The sequence below is a fragment of the Plectropomus leopardus genome, chromosome 7 (assembly GCF_026936395.1).
Source record: "Plectropomus leopardus strain MGB_pleo_1.0 chromosome 7, ASM2693639v1, whole genome shotgun sequence".
In the NCBI taxonomy this organism is placed as follows: domain Eukaryota; kingdom Metazoa; phylum Chordata; class Actinopteri; order Perciformes; family Serranidae; genus Plectropomus; species Plectropomus leopardus.
In genome coordinates, this window is record NC_142182.1 from 27,029,027 (window position 1) to 27,041,211 (window position 12,185).

General features: G+C 39.7%; 1 protein-coding gene and 1 long non-coding RNA gene across 3 annotated transcripts in view; one reads left to right on the plus strand and one right to left on the minus strand.

The window, feature by feature from the left end:
• Positions 1-12,185, plus strand: part of LOC148189209 (uncharacterized) — a 132,956-nt gene that overhangs the window by 10,742 nt on the left and 110,029 nt on the right. The gene's annotated exons all lie outside the window — the stretch shown is intronic.
• The window catches only part of shisal1b (shisa like 1b), a 45,262-nt gene that overhangs the window by 4,940 nt on the left and 28,137 nt on the right, over positions 1-12,185 (minus strand). The window contains exons 3-4 of one of the 2 annotated variants that reach the window (XM_042496678.2): positions 10,551-10,767; positions 6,419-6,721 (exon numbers count right to left, since the gene is read on the minus strand). In XM_042496678.2, the coding sequence (XP_042352612.1) occupies positions 6,419-6,721; positions 10,551-10,767 (520 nt within the window). Of the gene's footprint in view, positions 1-6,414; positions 6,722-10,550; positions 10,768-12,185 lie in introns of those variants that run through there. The other variant, XM_042496675.2, reaches the window with a different exon arrangement.

The following is a 12,185-nucleotide window of genomic DNA, read 5'->3' on the forward strand; positions in this document are numbered from 1 at the left end:
AATGCACTCTGGAGAAAACGCCTAAAATACAAAGTACATGTCTGACAACAGATCTAATAAAAGATCACAAACACAGCCCAAAATAAAATTACTGCCACCTCACTTGCTCGTGGCAGTGCCGAAAGTCATTCTACAACTTTCAAGGAGCTGAACCTGTTCACCTGCTCTTTTCTTTTCGCCTGCAGCAGAACTCTGTGCCTGGCCGCCTTTGTTGCATCTATGATGTTAATTAACTCACACCACATGGAGAGTGTTGCTTTAATTGGACAAGGTCCTGGCATGCTGCTCTGCGGACAGACAGGCCAGGAATAATTTCATAATGTACAATTCTATTATTACCAGAAAAAACCAACCACTGAGTTCAAAGATGGATGTGAATATGCAGGAGAAGCAGTTAGGCTTTGATCACACTCTGACAGAAAAATAACAACGGGGGAAAAAATATGTGAAATGCTGTTTCAGCTTCCAGAGTGGTGTAGAGTGGAGTGTCATTTCCTCAGAAGACAGACTGGCAGGTGTTTGAGTGTTGTGTTAGGGATAGTTACCGTTGACCAAAGTGATGTAACAGACAGACTGAGCAGAGTGATGGAGACTCCGTTTACTAGACTTGGTGATAACACTGAGTCACTGAGGGCTGACTGTAAGAGGCAGTGTTACCACTGTATGTGAGTCAGGTATATACTGAAAGTAATGACAGAAGCCTCCTTGCACGGACCACTTCATCCATGGCTAAGCTCAGCTGGCCCAGTAAGCTACCAACCCTTGTGTGAGTGGGTGGCTTCTGGCACGAGGTGCTGTTGTAGCTGGGTGCCAAGTGATTTATGAATCACCAAGAGACTCTTTGACGCGTTGTGGTTGGTGTGCAGTGGCGCCATTTGATGTTGCCCAACATCTCATTTATCCCACTTTTATCTGTGGCACTTCTGGCCGATGCTCAGCCACATTAACCAAGGTTGACTAAACCCACTTGCCCTCGAGGGTCATGGGGGGGCTATCCCAGCTTATACTGGACAAAAAGGCGGGGATACACCTTGGACTTGTGTCACCAAACATGAGCACAGGAGCAGTTTATGTTTTATCTTCATGCACAGCTATTTTTTGTAAACTAAGTGTTGATCAGCTCTGACTGCAGACAAAATTATTTACAATATGCAGTAGAGCCAGACTGAAATGACAGCAGCAGATCAGATGTTCCTGCAGTTCTGAGAGAGGAGAGTGTCAGAGTGGGCACACTGCACAAGGACTGTAAAAAGAGTGATAATATAGAGATTCTCACTGCCAGCTCCTTTTAAATTCTCCTTCTTTTGTCAAGATATCCACATGATGCTGCAGCTCTCCAGTACCACTAATTACTCAAGTGGACTACTGGGCAAAAAGGGTTGGCACAAACTGGGATCCTGGCCAACTTTTTATGTCCTAATAGCCACGAGTGGACAACCAATCAAGGCTTTAATGCTGCTGAGTACTTTATGGAGATAGAGCAGGAGCTTCCAGGAACAACTGAGTTTATTGCAGTTTAAGAGGTTACATGAGAGCCCTGCTAGGATTTGTGATGCAAAAATGTTATTTTTTCCTGAGGCAATGTCATAACTTAGTGGAGTGGCTCCCAGTAGTTTTTGCCTGATGAGCTCAAGTACCCTCATTTTACCACATGACATGTTCCAAATGTGTTTAGTGAATTCATTTTAAACTGGATGTTATTTAAAGGAAACATTTTACATGTTGGGAGATATACTTATTTTGCTTTTTTTGTTGAAAGTTTGATGAGAATTCCAATACCACCATGGCAACTGAATGGTAAATTTGTAGTTAAAACCAGCAGCTGCTTAGCTTAGCTTAGTTTAGTTTAGCTTAAACCTGAAAACAGGGAAAACAGCTAGCTTGGCTCCATCTCAAGGAACAAAATTCACCAACCAGTCTCTCTAATGCTGTGTTCACACTACGAACGACAACGCAACAATGTGAACAGCTACTTTATCGCCGAGTCACTCTTGACTGTGTGGACACAACGTTAAGCTTGCTTATTAATATGTTGATTATATAAAAGAAGTAATTGTTACAATATTTTTTTCATACAACCCATAGTAATCTTAAATTTACGATATTTATGCTTGAACACTTTTTTGTTTTTCAGAAGGTTAAAATTTGCATTTGTACCACCACCTAGGGTGGCAAAAGGTGGATGTTTTAACAATTTACCCATTACTTTTTGCAATCTATTTTAACTTATCTAAACGCTCTCTTAATTGCAGTTCATGTTGTTTAGGTACCTGACTTGTGTTGGTTAGAGGCATCTCCCTCACAGTTGCTTGTCTATGTGGTACTACCACTTTGTATGCATATTTTCCTTTCTAAACATAAATATGTGGATACAGTTTACCACATCAGTATTTCCTTTTTTTTCAACTTAGCTGAGCTACTCCACACTCTTTCAGCTTCAGAAGTAGTCCCTGTGGTACGAATACCTCTTATCAATCATTGTGTGGGTTGTTGCTGCCATTAAGTGCTACATTATTTCCCTGCTTGTGAAGAAACAATGTATTCTTCCTATTAAGCGATGATAAACCATAATGTCTGGCTTGGCAGACCTGTTTTTTCTCACCTGAAACACTACACGCAATTGTAAACACAGTAAAGAATGACACCAGTTCACTTTTTTATTTGTTGAAAGTGGTCTGAATCCACGAATAGGAGATTTCAATAAAGGGTATCCATGGAGAGAAAGTAATAACAGTTTCCCAGGTCGCCCACACTGAGCCCCCAGCAGATCTGCAGCAGCATATACCAGCCCGCTCACAGCGATATGGTAAACAATATTCCTACACGCTTAATGCCACGCTGCACTTTCTCTGAAGAACTAGATGGAGAAATTATTTGATACGTTGACTTGCTGTGAGGTTTGCACCACTGCACTGGTAACCATTTGTGCTGGATTCCTGAGTTGCTGTGCGACTGGGTTGTTTTTAGAAGCTGCTGCGCCAGTTTTGGGACTTGACCCCATCTCTGTTTGTTTACATTTGGCCAACAGATGTTCAACTAAGTGGACCCAGTTTTCTGAGCCATTACCCTGCGTCTTCTCTGGGGATAAAGATCTGTACCCCCGCAAATAAACCATGGGCCACTGATGACGCACTGTGTGGGCACCATCAGCTGTGGTGTACATACAGTGAAAGCCGTGGTTACTTAACACATTTAACGAAATGTGTAAGCATGATCTGGATTGTGGGAAGTGCTTTTTTCACTGTGTGAAACTGCAAACAGGCTATTCTAATCTTGCCCCAGAAACGGTTTGTGACTTTATTTAGCTACCAGCATCTGTCCCTTTTTTTCTTTTTTTTCTACAGATGTGAGTGATTATCCAGGAATATTCGAAGCTGTCCTGTTTATTAAAAAGTGGTTACACATTTCCCATCAGTCATCGTCAGCATGAATATCCACAAACTTAGCATGCTCTGTTTTTTTAGGCCAATTTTTTCAATGAGCATTTTGCTGCTTTGGAGTTCCAGACTCCTTTCTTTACACATCCTCAGGCTTAAAGCTGGAGAGCTGCCAGCACAGGTCAACCTCATGAGTCCAGGATTGATGAGTCCTATCATATTGAACTGACTTCATGTCTAATGAGTAGGCTCCATGGGTATGTCCAGTGTTAGTTAACCAAGTTTCCAGCAGCAAAGCAGCCCCAGGATCCCTCTGCAGCATCCCAGTTCCGCTATCTGTGGCTCGCACAGTCCACACTGCTTCTCAAAGTCATTTGTCAAACCTCTGCCCACATTAAATTATCATGACCCAAGAGAGATACTGTATCTACCTCTAGGAAGACACTCTGAGCCCCAGTCAGACAGATAGGGTGCACAATGTCGGACATAGAGAACCACATGAAAAATTGACTGCACAAAAATGTAGGTTTGTTCAGACTGCGCTCTACAATTGTGTAGCTATTTTATGAAAGTCTGAGCAATGTCTGCCAAAACAAGAAAAAGTACCTTGCGGCTCTTGTGTGTTACAGTTCACTCCTGACATCGTAATTCATGTCTTATGTTTTAACAACAGCTACACGCAGCATGACACACCTCAAGACTCCTGTGACTGCTCTCAAAGGTAATCAAAAGATAAACGGAGAGGACAGCAGGTGGTGTTTTGCCACATAAACTTCATGAAAGGTCTCCAGTGTGACTCGGAGTTAAATCATTGAGGTTAAATAAGAGTCAGTGGCCTCTAGTGAGCAGTGCGGCCTTCACATTATTCTGTTCTTTTCAACTCATAAATAATGATAGCACCCTAATGAGTTGGTCAGACTAAAAACCCAAATTCCTTAAAAAAAAAAGAGGTTGATATTAAGACTGAGTGCAGCTATTTTGAGATGAAAGACAAATACAGATCAGATGCTTTGCAGAGAATTATCCATTAGTGGGCAGAAAAGGCAGAATTCTTAAAATATTGATAAAGTCTATATTCCTTAGTCAGGGGGAAACCATGGTTTAAAATGACTGAATTCTTTACCAGTGAGTTGCTATGATTCTGACTGGAGCAGAGTTGGTAATATCATGTATGTGTATCTTTGTGTGCGCACTGCACTCTTAATAAGGAATTCAAGTAAACCGGGAGCCTGATGTTTGAGCTTCCTCCCTGTTGGCTTGGGGAAACTATGCTAGAAATGCTCTAATTTGTCCTGCTAGACACATAGCTTCCCTACCATGTTGCTCCCTCTACATAACAAAACACTGACTGGAGAAAAACAGACAGACAGGAAAATGAGGCACAGAGAGAACCTGTGCTTAAAAAGAAATGAAGTAAAAGAATGTTTCTTAAAGGGACATCTGAATTTCTTTCCAAGCTTTTGTTACCTTACCTTCAACAACAGCAAGAGTCTTTGAATGTAATAAGCTTATCAGAGTAAAACGAATCATATTTGTGATAGTCAGCATGGGGTTATGTAACAAATCCTACTGTTTGGGGGTCCTTTTGGAGGTCTTCAGTTCTTCTACATTTGTCTTGGTTCTCTTAAAGAGCTTCAACAGATATCATAGACATTTTGGTTCAGATTTTTTGACTGGAAAATTTGAACATTGATACATAGGAATATTATACATGAAATGGGTTTTGTGTTAAAAGCTGTGTTATATCATTTTCAAAGTATTAAATCTGTCATCACTATGAAGTTGTTACACTGGGTAGAATAAATAACAAAGGATCTGAGGTAAACTTTGGCCTCTTTTCTGAAGAGTTGTTCAACATGTTTTAATTTTGACAGACTTGCATTAAAGCCGCACTGGCCTGTACCTCACTGTGTGTGCGTTACCAAAGTCAGAAACTGCTTTGCTATTTAGTCAGCCGCTGCAATGTAATCTTCTTCTAAAAGTGCTTGGTTTTGCCTCCAACAGGCTCAGATTGTTATTGTAAGTATCTGACAACATTACGGAGAAGACCCTACAGAGAAATGAAGTGGTTTTCTTTACCTTTCTCTTGTTCTGACCTGTTTTTTAGTGTGTGAAACCGATACTGCTCAAGGAGAAGTCTCGTTCTAAAATCTTACAGACTTTTCTACATTGTCGAAATCAGCTGAATATTTAGCCTTAAAATAAAGATCTTTTAGATAAGAGTGTGCTATGCCTTCTGCACTTCAACACAGCAAACTCATCCTGGTATTCTTTTCTTTAGCTGTCACTAATGCTTTCATTGTTGTTTTTCCTGCAACAAGTCACCTCTCATGAGATTTCAGAATGAGACCTCTTCTCGAGGAGACTTGGTCACAGTAACAAACAGACCAGTGAGAGGTAAAGGAAAACGGGTCCTTTCTATAATGTTGTCAGACACTTATAATAGTAATCTTAGCCTGTCAGTGGCAAAAACAAGCACTGAAAATGGAAGTAGATTGACGGTAACTATTGCATTCAATTTCACTGCTGTGGCTGCCGCAATCTTTCTCAGACAGTTAATTCACCCAGACACAGAAACTGAGAAAATACAAAATTTCCCTTGAATATTTAATTAATTAACTTAATTTTTTATTTCTGTTTTCCAATATTATAATTATACTTCTTCAGGTTTCCTCCTTTTTTGTGTAGAGTTTGAGGGTGTAAAGTTAGAGGGTGTTCTATGTCCTCTGGGAAAATGTGCAGTTTTGCACATTCTGAATAAACTGGACCATAATCACTTAAAACAGAGCTACATCATCAGATTGTCTAATGAACTGATCTACACAGTCATCCAAATGGTCTTTTCTGGCTACCTGTCTGTAATGTTTAAATTATTATTTACACACTGCCAAGGCTCCCATGGAGATATTTCCATGAAGACACCAGCTGTGGTTACCCAGGTGATTTGTGACGTCAGTCTTCGTTCATGATTTGCTGATTCTTGCAGCTTTATGATAGACATGCATGCCAAACTGCAGTTTCGTCATGTGACAGTGACTCACCATGCAGTGGATGTGTTGTGGGGCAGGAGTGTGGGGCTGTGGCTCTCCCCTCTGAGGCTGTGTCTGGGTTGGTAGTGGCTAGGGACCATGGGCTGGGCTTGAGCCTGGGCTTCGCTCTCCTCTGTCATGGACCTTTGCCACTGACTCCGAGCCTTCTTCAGCCAGCGTCCTCCCAGACCCCATTTCTCCAGGTAGACCCGGCACAGCTCGTAGTTTATGGCTGAGTAGTAGAGAAAGTCCAGCGCCAGCAGCACCATAACGAAGAAGCCGTAGATCCACACACCAACTAGGGCTGTATAATTACTGCGGGAGAGACAGACTGGGAGTATTAGCACTGTGTAATCTGGGATACATGATGATAAACACTTACATGCTCAGAGCTACCCTTCAGCTGCGCCCTTAAATCCCAATAGCTATAATAGAGCTGCCAGGTGTGAATGTTTGCTGTTCATGTGGCAAGACCAAGACATTCATCAAATCCTCCCTTGATAAAAAAAACAAATTCATTAATTAAAAATCCTCCATCTGTTAAATTTGCAGCCTTTTTAATTTCTGCTTCTTAAAAAGGACGACGAATTTCATCAGTTCAAGAAATGTTTTAATCCATATTGGCTCCTCTGTAGTGCCTTGGAAAATTTGTGCTCCTCCTTTTAACCTCTCATAAATTTCCGTCATGTATTACATGATCCAGCTGGATTTATGTGGCACATTTGAACTTTCTTTTAGTCCACCAAACCCAAAAAGTACAGCAAGGTGAATGCACTGAAATAGTTTCCTGAAAGATTTGAAAAGCAGCATTTTGCCATAACAGTCTAGGACACTAAATGAAATGGATGCGATGTCTCTGTTTCTGTGGCACTGAGGACATTTGGTGGGGGAATATCACACAAATTGTAAGTGAAGCAGTGCTATTAGGATGCTTCTATTTCACACAATGAAAAACTCCAGTTCTGACACCGGATATTATTTCAAAATATAGATTTATTAAGAGGGAAACCCTTTTTCTGTTTTGTGTTGGTACACTTAGCAATTTATTTGAGGGCATTGATTGAAGCTCTTTCAAAAAGTGATGTCCAAGTGCTTCTACATCACTTAATCAAGTGAATCTACTTCTGTCTGAAAATGATGCGACCTTGGGATATCTATCCATATAAATGGCTTTAAAATGAACATCTGCGCTGCTCGAATAAGCAAGAATCCAGGCGAATCTGCACTCAATTCTAAATTTATCCCTAAATGCATTTGCCTTTCTTCACCTCTGCGTCTGAGACATTTACCTATAATTTAGTTTGTATATCTACTCAGGTAATTTGAGGGGGCAACAAGCTATATTTCGGTCAACCTGAGGGCAAGCAAACAAGAATATGTGCACAGTACTTGGTGGGATCGATTGTCACCACACAGCTAAAACAAATGTTATTTATTATTTAACATAGCTTCCTCTGAGCAGGAAAGCAAATGCAATTGATTATCTGTCAAAGGTTTGTAGCTGCTTCTGTTGCTTTTACAAAATGTTATTCTCAGATGACTCTTCCACTCTAAATCTAATTTTATTCTGCATTATTTCACCTACTCTGTAACTGCATGAAAAGCCATATGCTATAAAGCACTGAATCGTGAAATCCTCAAAAAAAAAGAGCTTTAGTTTTACCTTGAACTGCAGTGAGTCTTAAATTATAATACCATTTTCTCCGTTCAGTGTAGAGGGCAGAATTATGGCCAGTTTAACTCGCTTGGCCAGTGGTAAATATCATACCCACAGTCCTATCGCACAGTGAGCCAGGATGAAAGAGTGGCCCAACAGGCCATCTGACACTAAAATGAAATATCATGACCTGCTGCAGGGCAGTGTGAACCACCCGAGACAGAGGCATGCTGGGAGGGCATTAGTACAGAGGGCTGAGAGCTCCCACAGAACAAGAGGCTCATTTTTCTGTGTCCTTCACTTTGCTTAAATCTGTTTATCCAGAAACAAATAAATAAGTCTCCAGTTTTATTAGCTCCCTGTTAAAATGTGCTGTTATATTGTGGCATGTGTCTGTAGTTCACTATTAATAATAGCATAAAGTACATTAAGTCTTGCAAGGATTTCTTTACTACAGTATGATAGGATGCCATAGTGATGCTTGATGTAATAGCCAGCACTTAACACCGGTGTATGTGAGCTATCGTGCGGAGGCAGCCAGCTCACAACACAATAACTGCTTTCTGCATCTGCTCTTCTCTGTGGTGATTTTGAATGCCTCTGTAGGTGTGGATCAATGTCACCGAACCCTCTGAGTAAGAGGCAAACGGTGTCAATGAGTACAGTACTGTCGAGGGAGCGAAGCATTTTCAAGTAGACTATAATAGTCTTTTTTCATCTCATCTGAGGAAATGTCATATCTGAAACAGTTTGCGCCACTATAGCTGTTTCCATAAAACTCTACTCAGGATTCAGCACAACTTGTCTTTTCTTTAATTACTTCCACCAAGCCATGGAGGTTATGCTGTGGTCCTGTTTGTTTGTGTTTTGCAGGATAACTCAAATACTACAAAATAGATTTTAATGTAATTTGGTGGAAGTTCCATCATGGTCTAAGGCAGATCTGATAAGCATTTGATGTGGTTAACGCCACAGACTGGCCAACAAAAAAAAACACTTAATATTTTGTCTCATTACTACTGAACCAAGTCGTTTAGGAGTTAACATCCTGTCTTATTCCTGGAAGGGAGGTAACTAACGATTATTTTCATTATTGAGTAATCTGCCTTTTTCTTATAAGAGTAATTGATTGTGTGGTCAATGTAATGTCAGAAAATATTGAAAAAAAGTCCATCCTAGTTTCTCAAAGTCCAAGGTGAGGTCTTGAAATGTTTTGTTATGTCAGTCCAAAACTCAAAGTTATTCAATTTAATATGAGTTAAAACTGAAAAAACAGGAATCTCCATATTTAAGAAGGCTTGCAACAGCATGTGAAAATCATTTAACAATTAATTGATCATCAAAATAGTTTATTTTTCTGTCCATTGACAAATTCAGTAGATAACCAAACCTTGCAGCTCTTATTCCTGCATTGCTCTTTAGCTGAAATACACCCTGCACCCTCAGCCCATGGGCCTGTGCCTGCTAGGTCCATTTCTTAATCCATCCCTGGATTTAAATATTCTCCAATATCGACATAAGTGACTGTCTGTCTGATTTGCCTTACAAGCTGCAGGACATGCTGATCCAGATCCAGATGCAGACCTACAATTTCTAAACATAGTTAATAGGTTACAAAAGCTAGAGTAGCTGCTTTGAGGAACATATGCACTCTTTGTTGGCTTTGTAAGTCACAACAAAATGACAGTAGAGTGCATACAACAAAGTCCTTTGGTTATCACCGTTATTATTTATTTATTTTTATATATTTTATTTATTTAAGTTTGATTCTGGGTAATACAAAGAACATGTGGGTCAGATTGTGGGTTAAAATTAGAATAACATGAAAATAATTATCTAAATTATTGTTTTAATGTTTACATTGACTTCTGATTTTATATGTCGCCTCTGTTTTCTGCATTAGCTGAAATATGAGAGCCTCTTCGATCAGGTACATTACTAACAGGCATGTTCACTGTGCCTGTTAGTTTTGTGTTTCTCAATATTATGAGAATAAGCAAAACATTTAAATTATTTTTTCCAAATTCCCTTTATTTTGCAATATATTAGCTCAGTTACACTTGTATGAAATGTCCCAAAATGATCACTTTAAACGTACTGCCCGACAGAATTATTTCAGCAGCGGATGGTTATTACAGGATTTGCAGTTTCAGGTCGATCCGCAGATCTTCTGTATTATTATTCTGTATTATTATTATTATTATTATTATTATTGTGATATTATTAGCACTCATTACAGCAACACTGCCACCCCTGGTGAGAAGGAAAAAATCATGTATTGATATAGATAATAATGACTAACATTTTTATTTTATTATATTTCCCCCAAATCAAAATCCTCTGTTGTTGTTTTTTAAATCAAACTGATGTCACACTAAACTGGAAAAAAATAGGACGAATGACACAGAACTGGTATTGGTGCAGATGCAGGTGTGTAAAGAGGTCAAATAGGGTCAATGGCTGGGTGATTTTTTTTTTTTTACTTACTTGTGTGCATAACCGTCTGAGGTGGTGGTGAGGTTTATCTGCATGACCATCTGAAACTCGGTCTCATTGCAGCAATATTTGAAGGCGGTGTTGTTGTGGTAGCAGCAGAACATGTAGGTCTTGTTGTTGTCTGTGAGGCGTGGGCAGTGAAAGCCAAAGTGGTAACGCCCCTTGTGGTCGGAGTAGGGTTCACACACTCGGTAGTGAGCTGAGAGGGCTGCAGTTTTGGGGAAGACAAAGATTTATATTTAAAATGGACTCAGAAATGTCAGACAAGAAGTATGTTAGTACAGCAGGAGACAAAAACACAAACACTCAGTGAAATGTGACTCATGACCTTTGAGGCAGAGTCTGTGTTTGTCCTCCCACTGTGAGAAATGACAGCCACTTATTAGAGTTATTGATTTTTGACTGGAGAAAGTGCATATAAAAATAATGGTGATGGGCGAGGAAAATAGAAGCAAAACAAGCAGATGGGAGAAATCACATAAAGCGTGCAGGCCCTGATGGCAAAAGCTCTGTCACCTTTATTCTTTAAGGAGCCCAATAACCTTAAAAAAAACATCCGGTACATCTAATTTATTAGGTCATTATGCAAACACAAGTGTCAGCGCTTCTGGATGGAAATGCCAAATATTGTACTCAGATCAGTTACAGAATATCTTAACGCCAGAGTAGTATTTTTCTTCTCCATGTTACCACATGAACTCAACTTAAATCAAAGAAACACCAGTCTCTTTACATGTTCATCAAAGCTTGAGTGACCCAGGTTTATTATGGAGTAATGCAAAGATATGTGTAAATCGTACTCTGCTGACTTATTTGCATTCATCTGTAGCTATGCTTTCAAGTCCCTGCAGCTTTAGGAGAAGATAAATCGGCATCCTTGCTGCCACAAGGGAAAAAAACAATATTGTTTTTGTTATAAAATCTGGCAACCAATAAACCTTTGCTTGAAAATGAAATCACAGGAATCCACTTCAGCAGCAGCTGAGACTCCATCTGATAATAATAAAACACCCAATCTGTCAGAGAAATGAACCAGATATGACTAGTATTTAAGGAGCTCATCGTAGTTAATGTACTTCACAATGGGCCAGGACAAACCCACTCTGGCAACTATTGTCTACAAGCAACTAACAAAAAAGGATTTCTGATAAAAGGTGGAACATTATACATTAGCGTAATGTCAAACTAGATTAAAAAGAAAGTACTATGGTGTTCATTCTCTGTATGTATTTGTTCATGTTTTACAAAGGGTTTAGCCTGAGCCATGCCGTGTGATAGTAATTTCAGTAGTAGTAATTTCACATTCATAGACGGTTAGTATACAGCTGTTTTCTTTTTTAACTCAATGGTATCGTAATGGAACCCAGTATCAGGCCAGAGAATGGGTAAGTAAACAGTAGAAAGCAGCATGGAGGCCAGTGAAAATGCTATGGTGGTTACTTCTTTTTTTTTCCTCTTACTTTTTCAGTCTCTCTCTCAAAGTTTTCAACTGCTGGGGCTGTCTATCATTGCATCTTGCTAATGAGGGGCTACAATTTGTTCATCAAGGTATTGTATTTTTATTTAAGCTGATCAGAGCCATGGCCGAAAAATACCTGTGACTACTGCAGTACTACTGAGTCATTT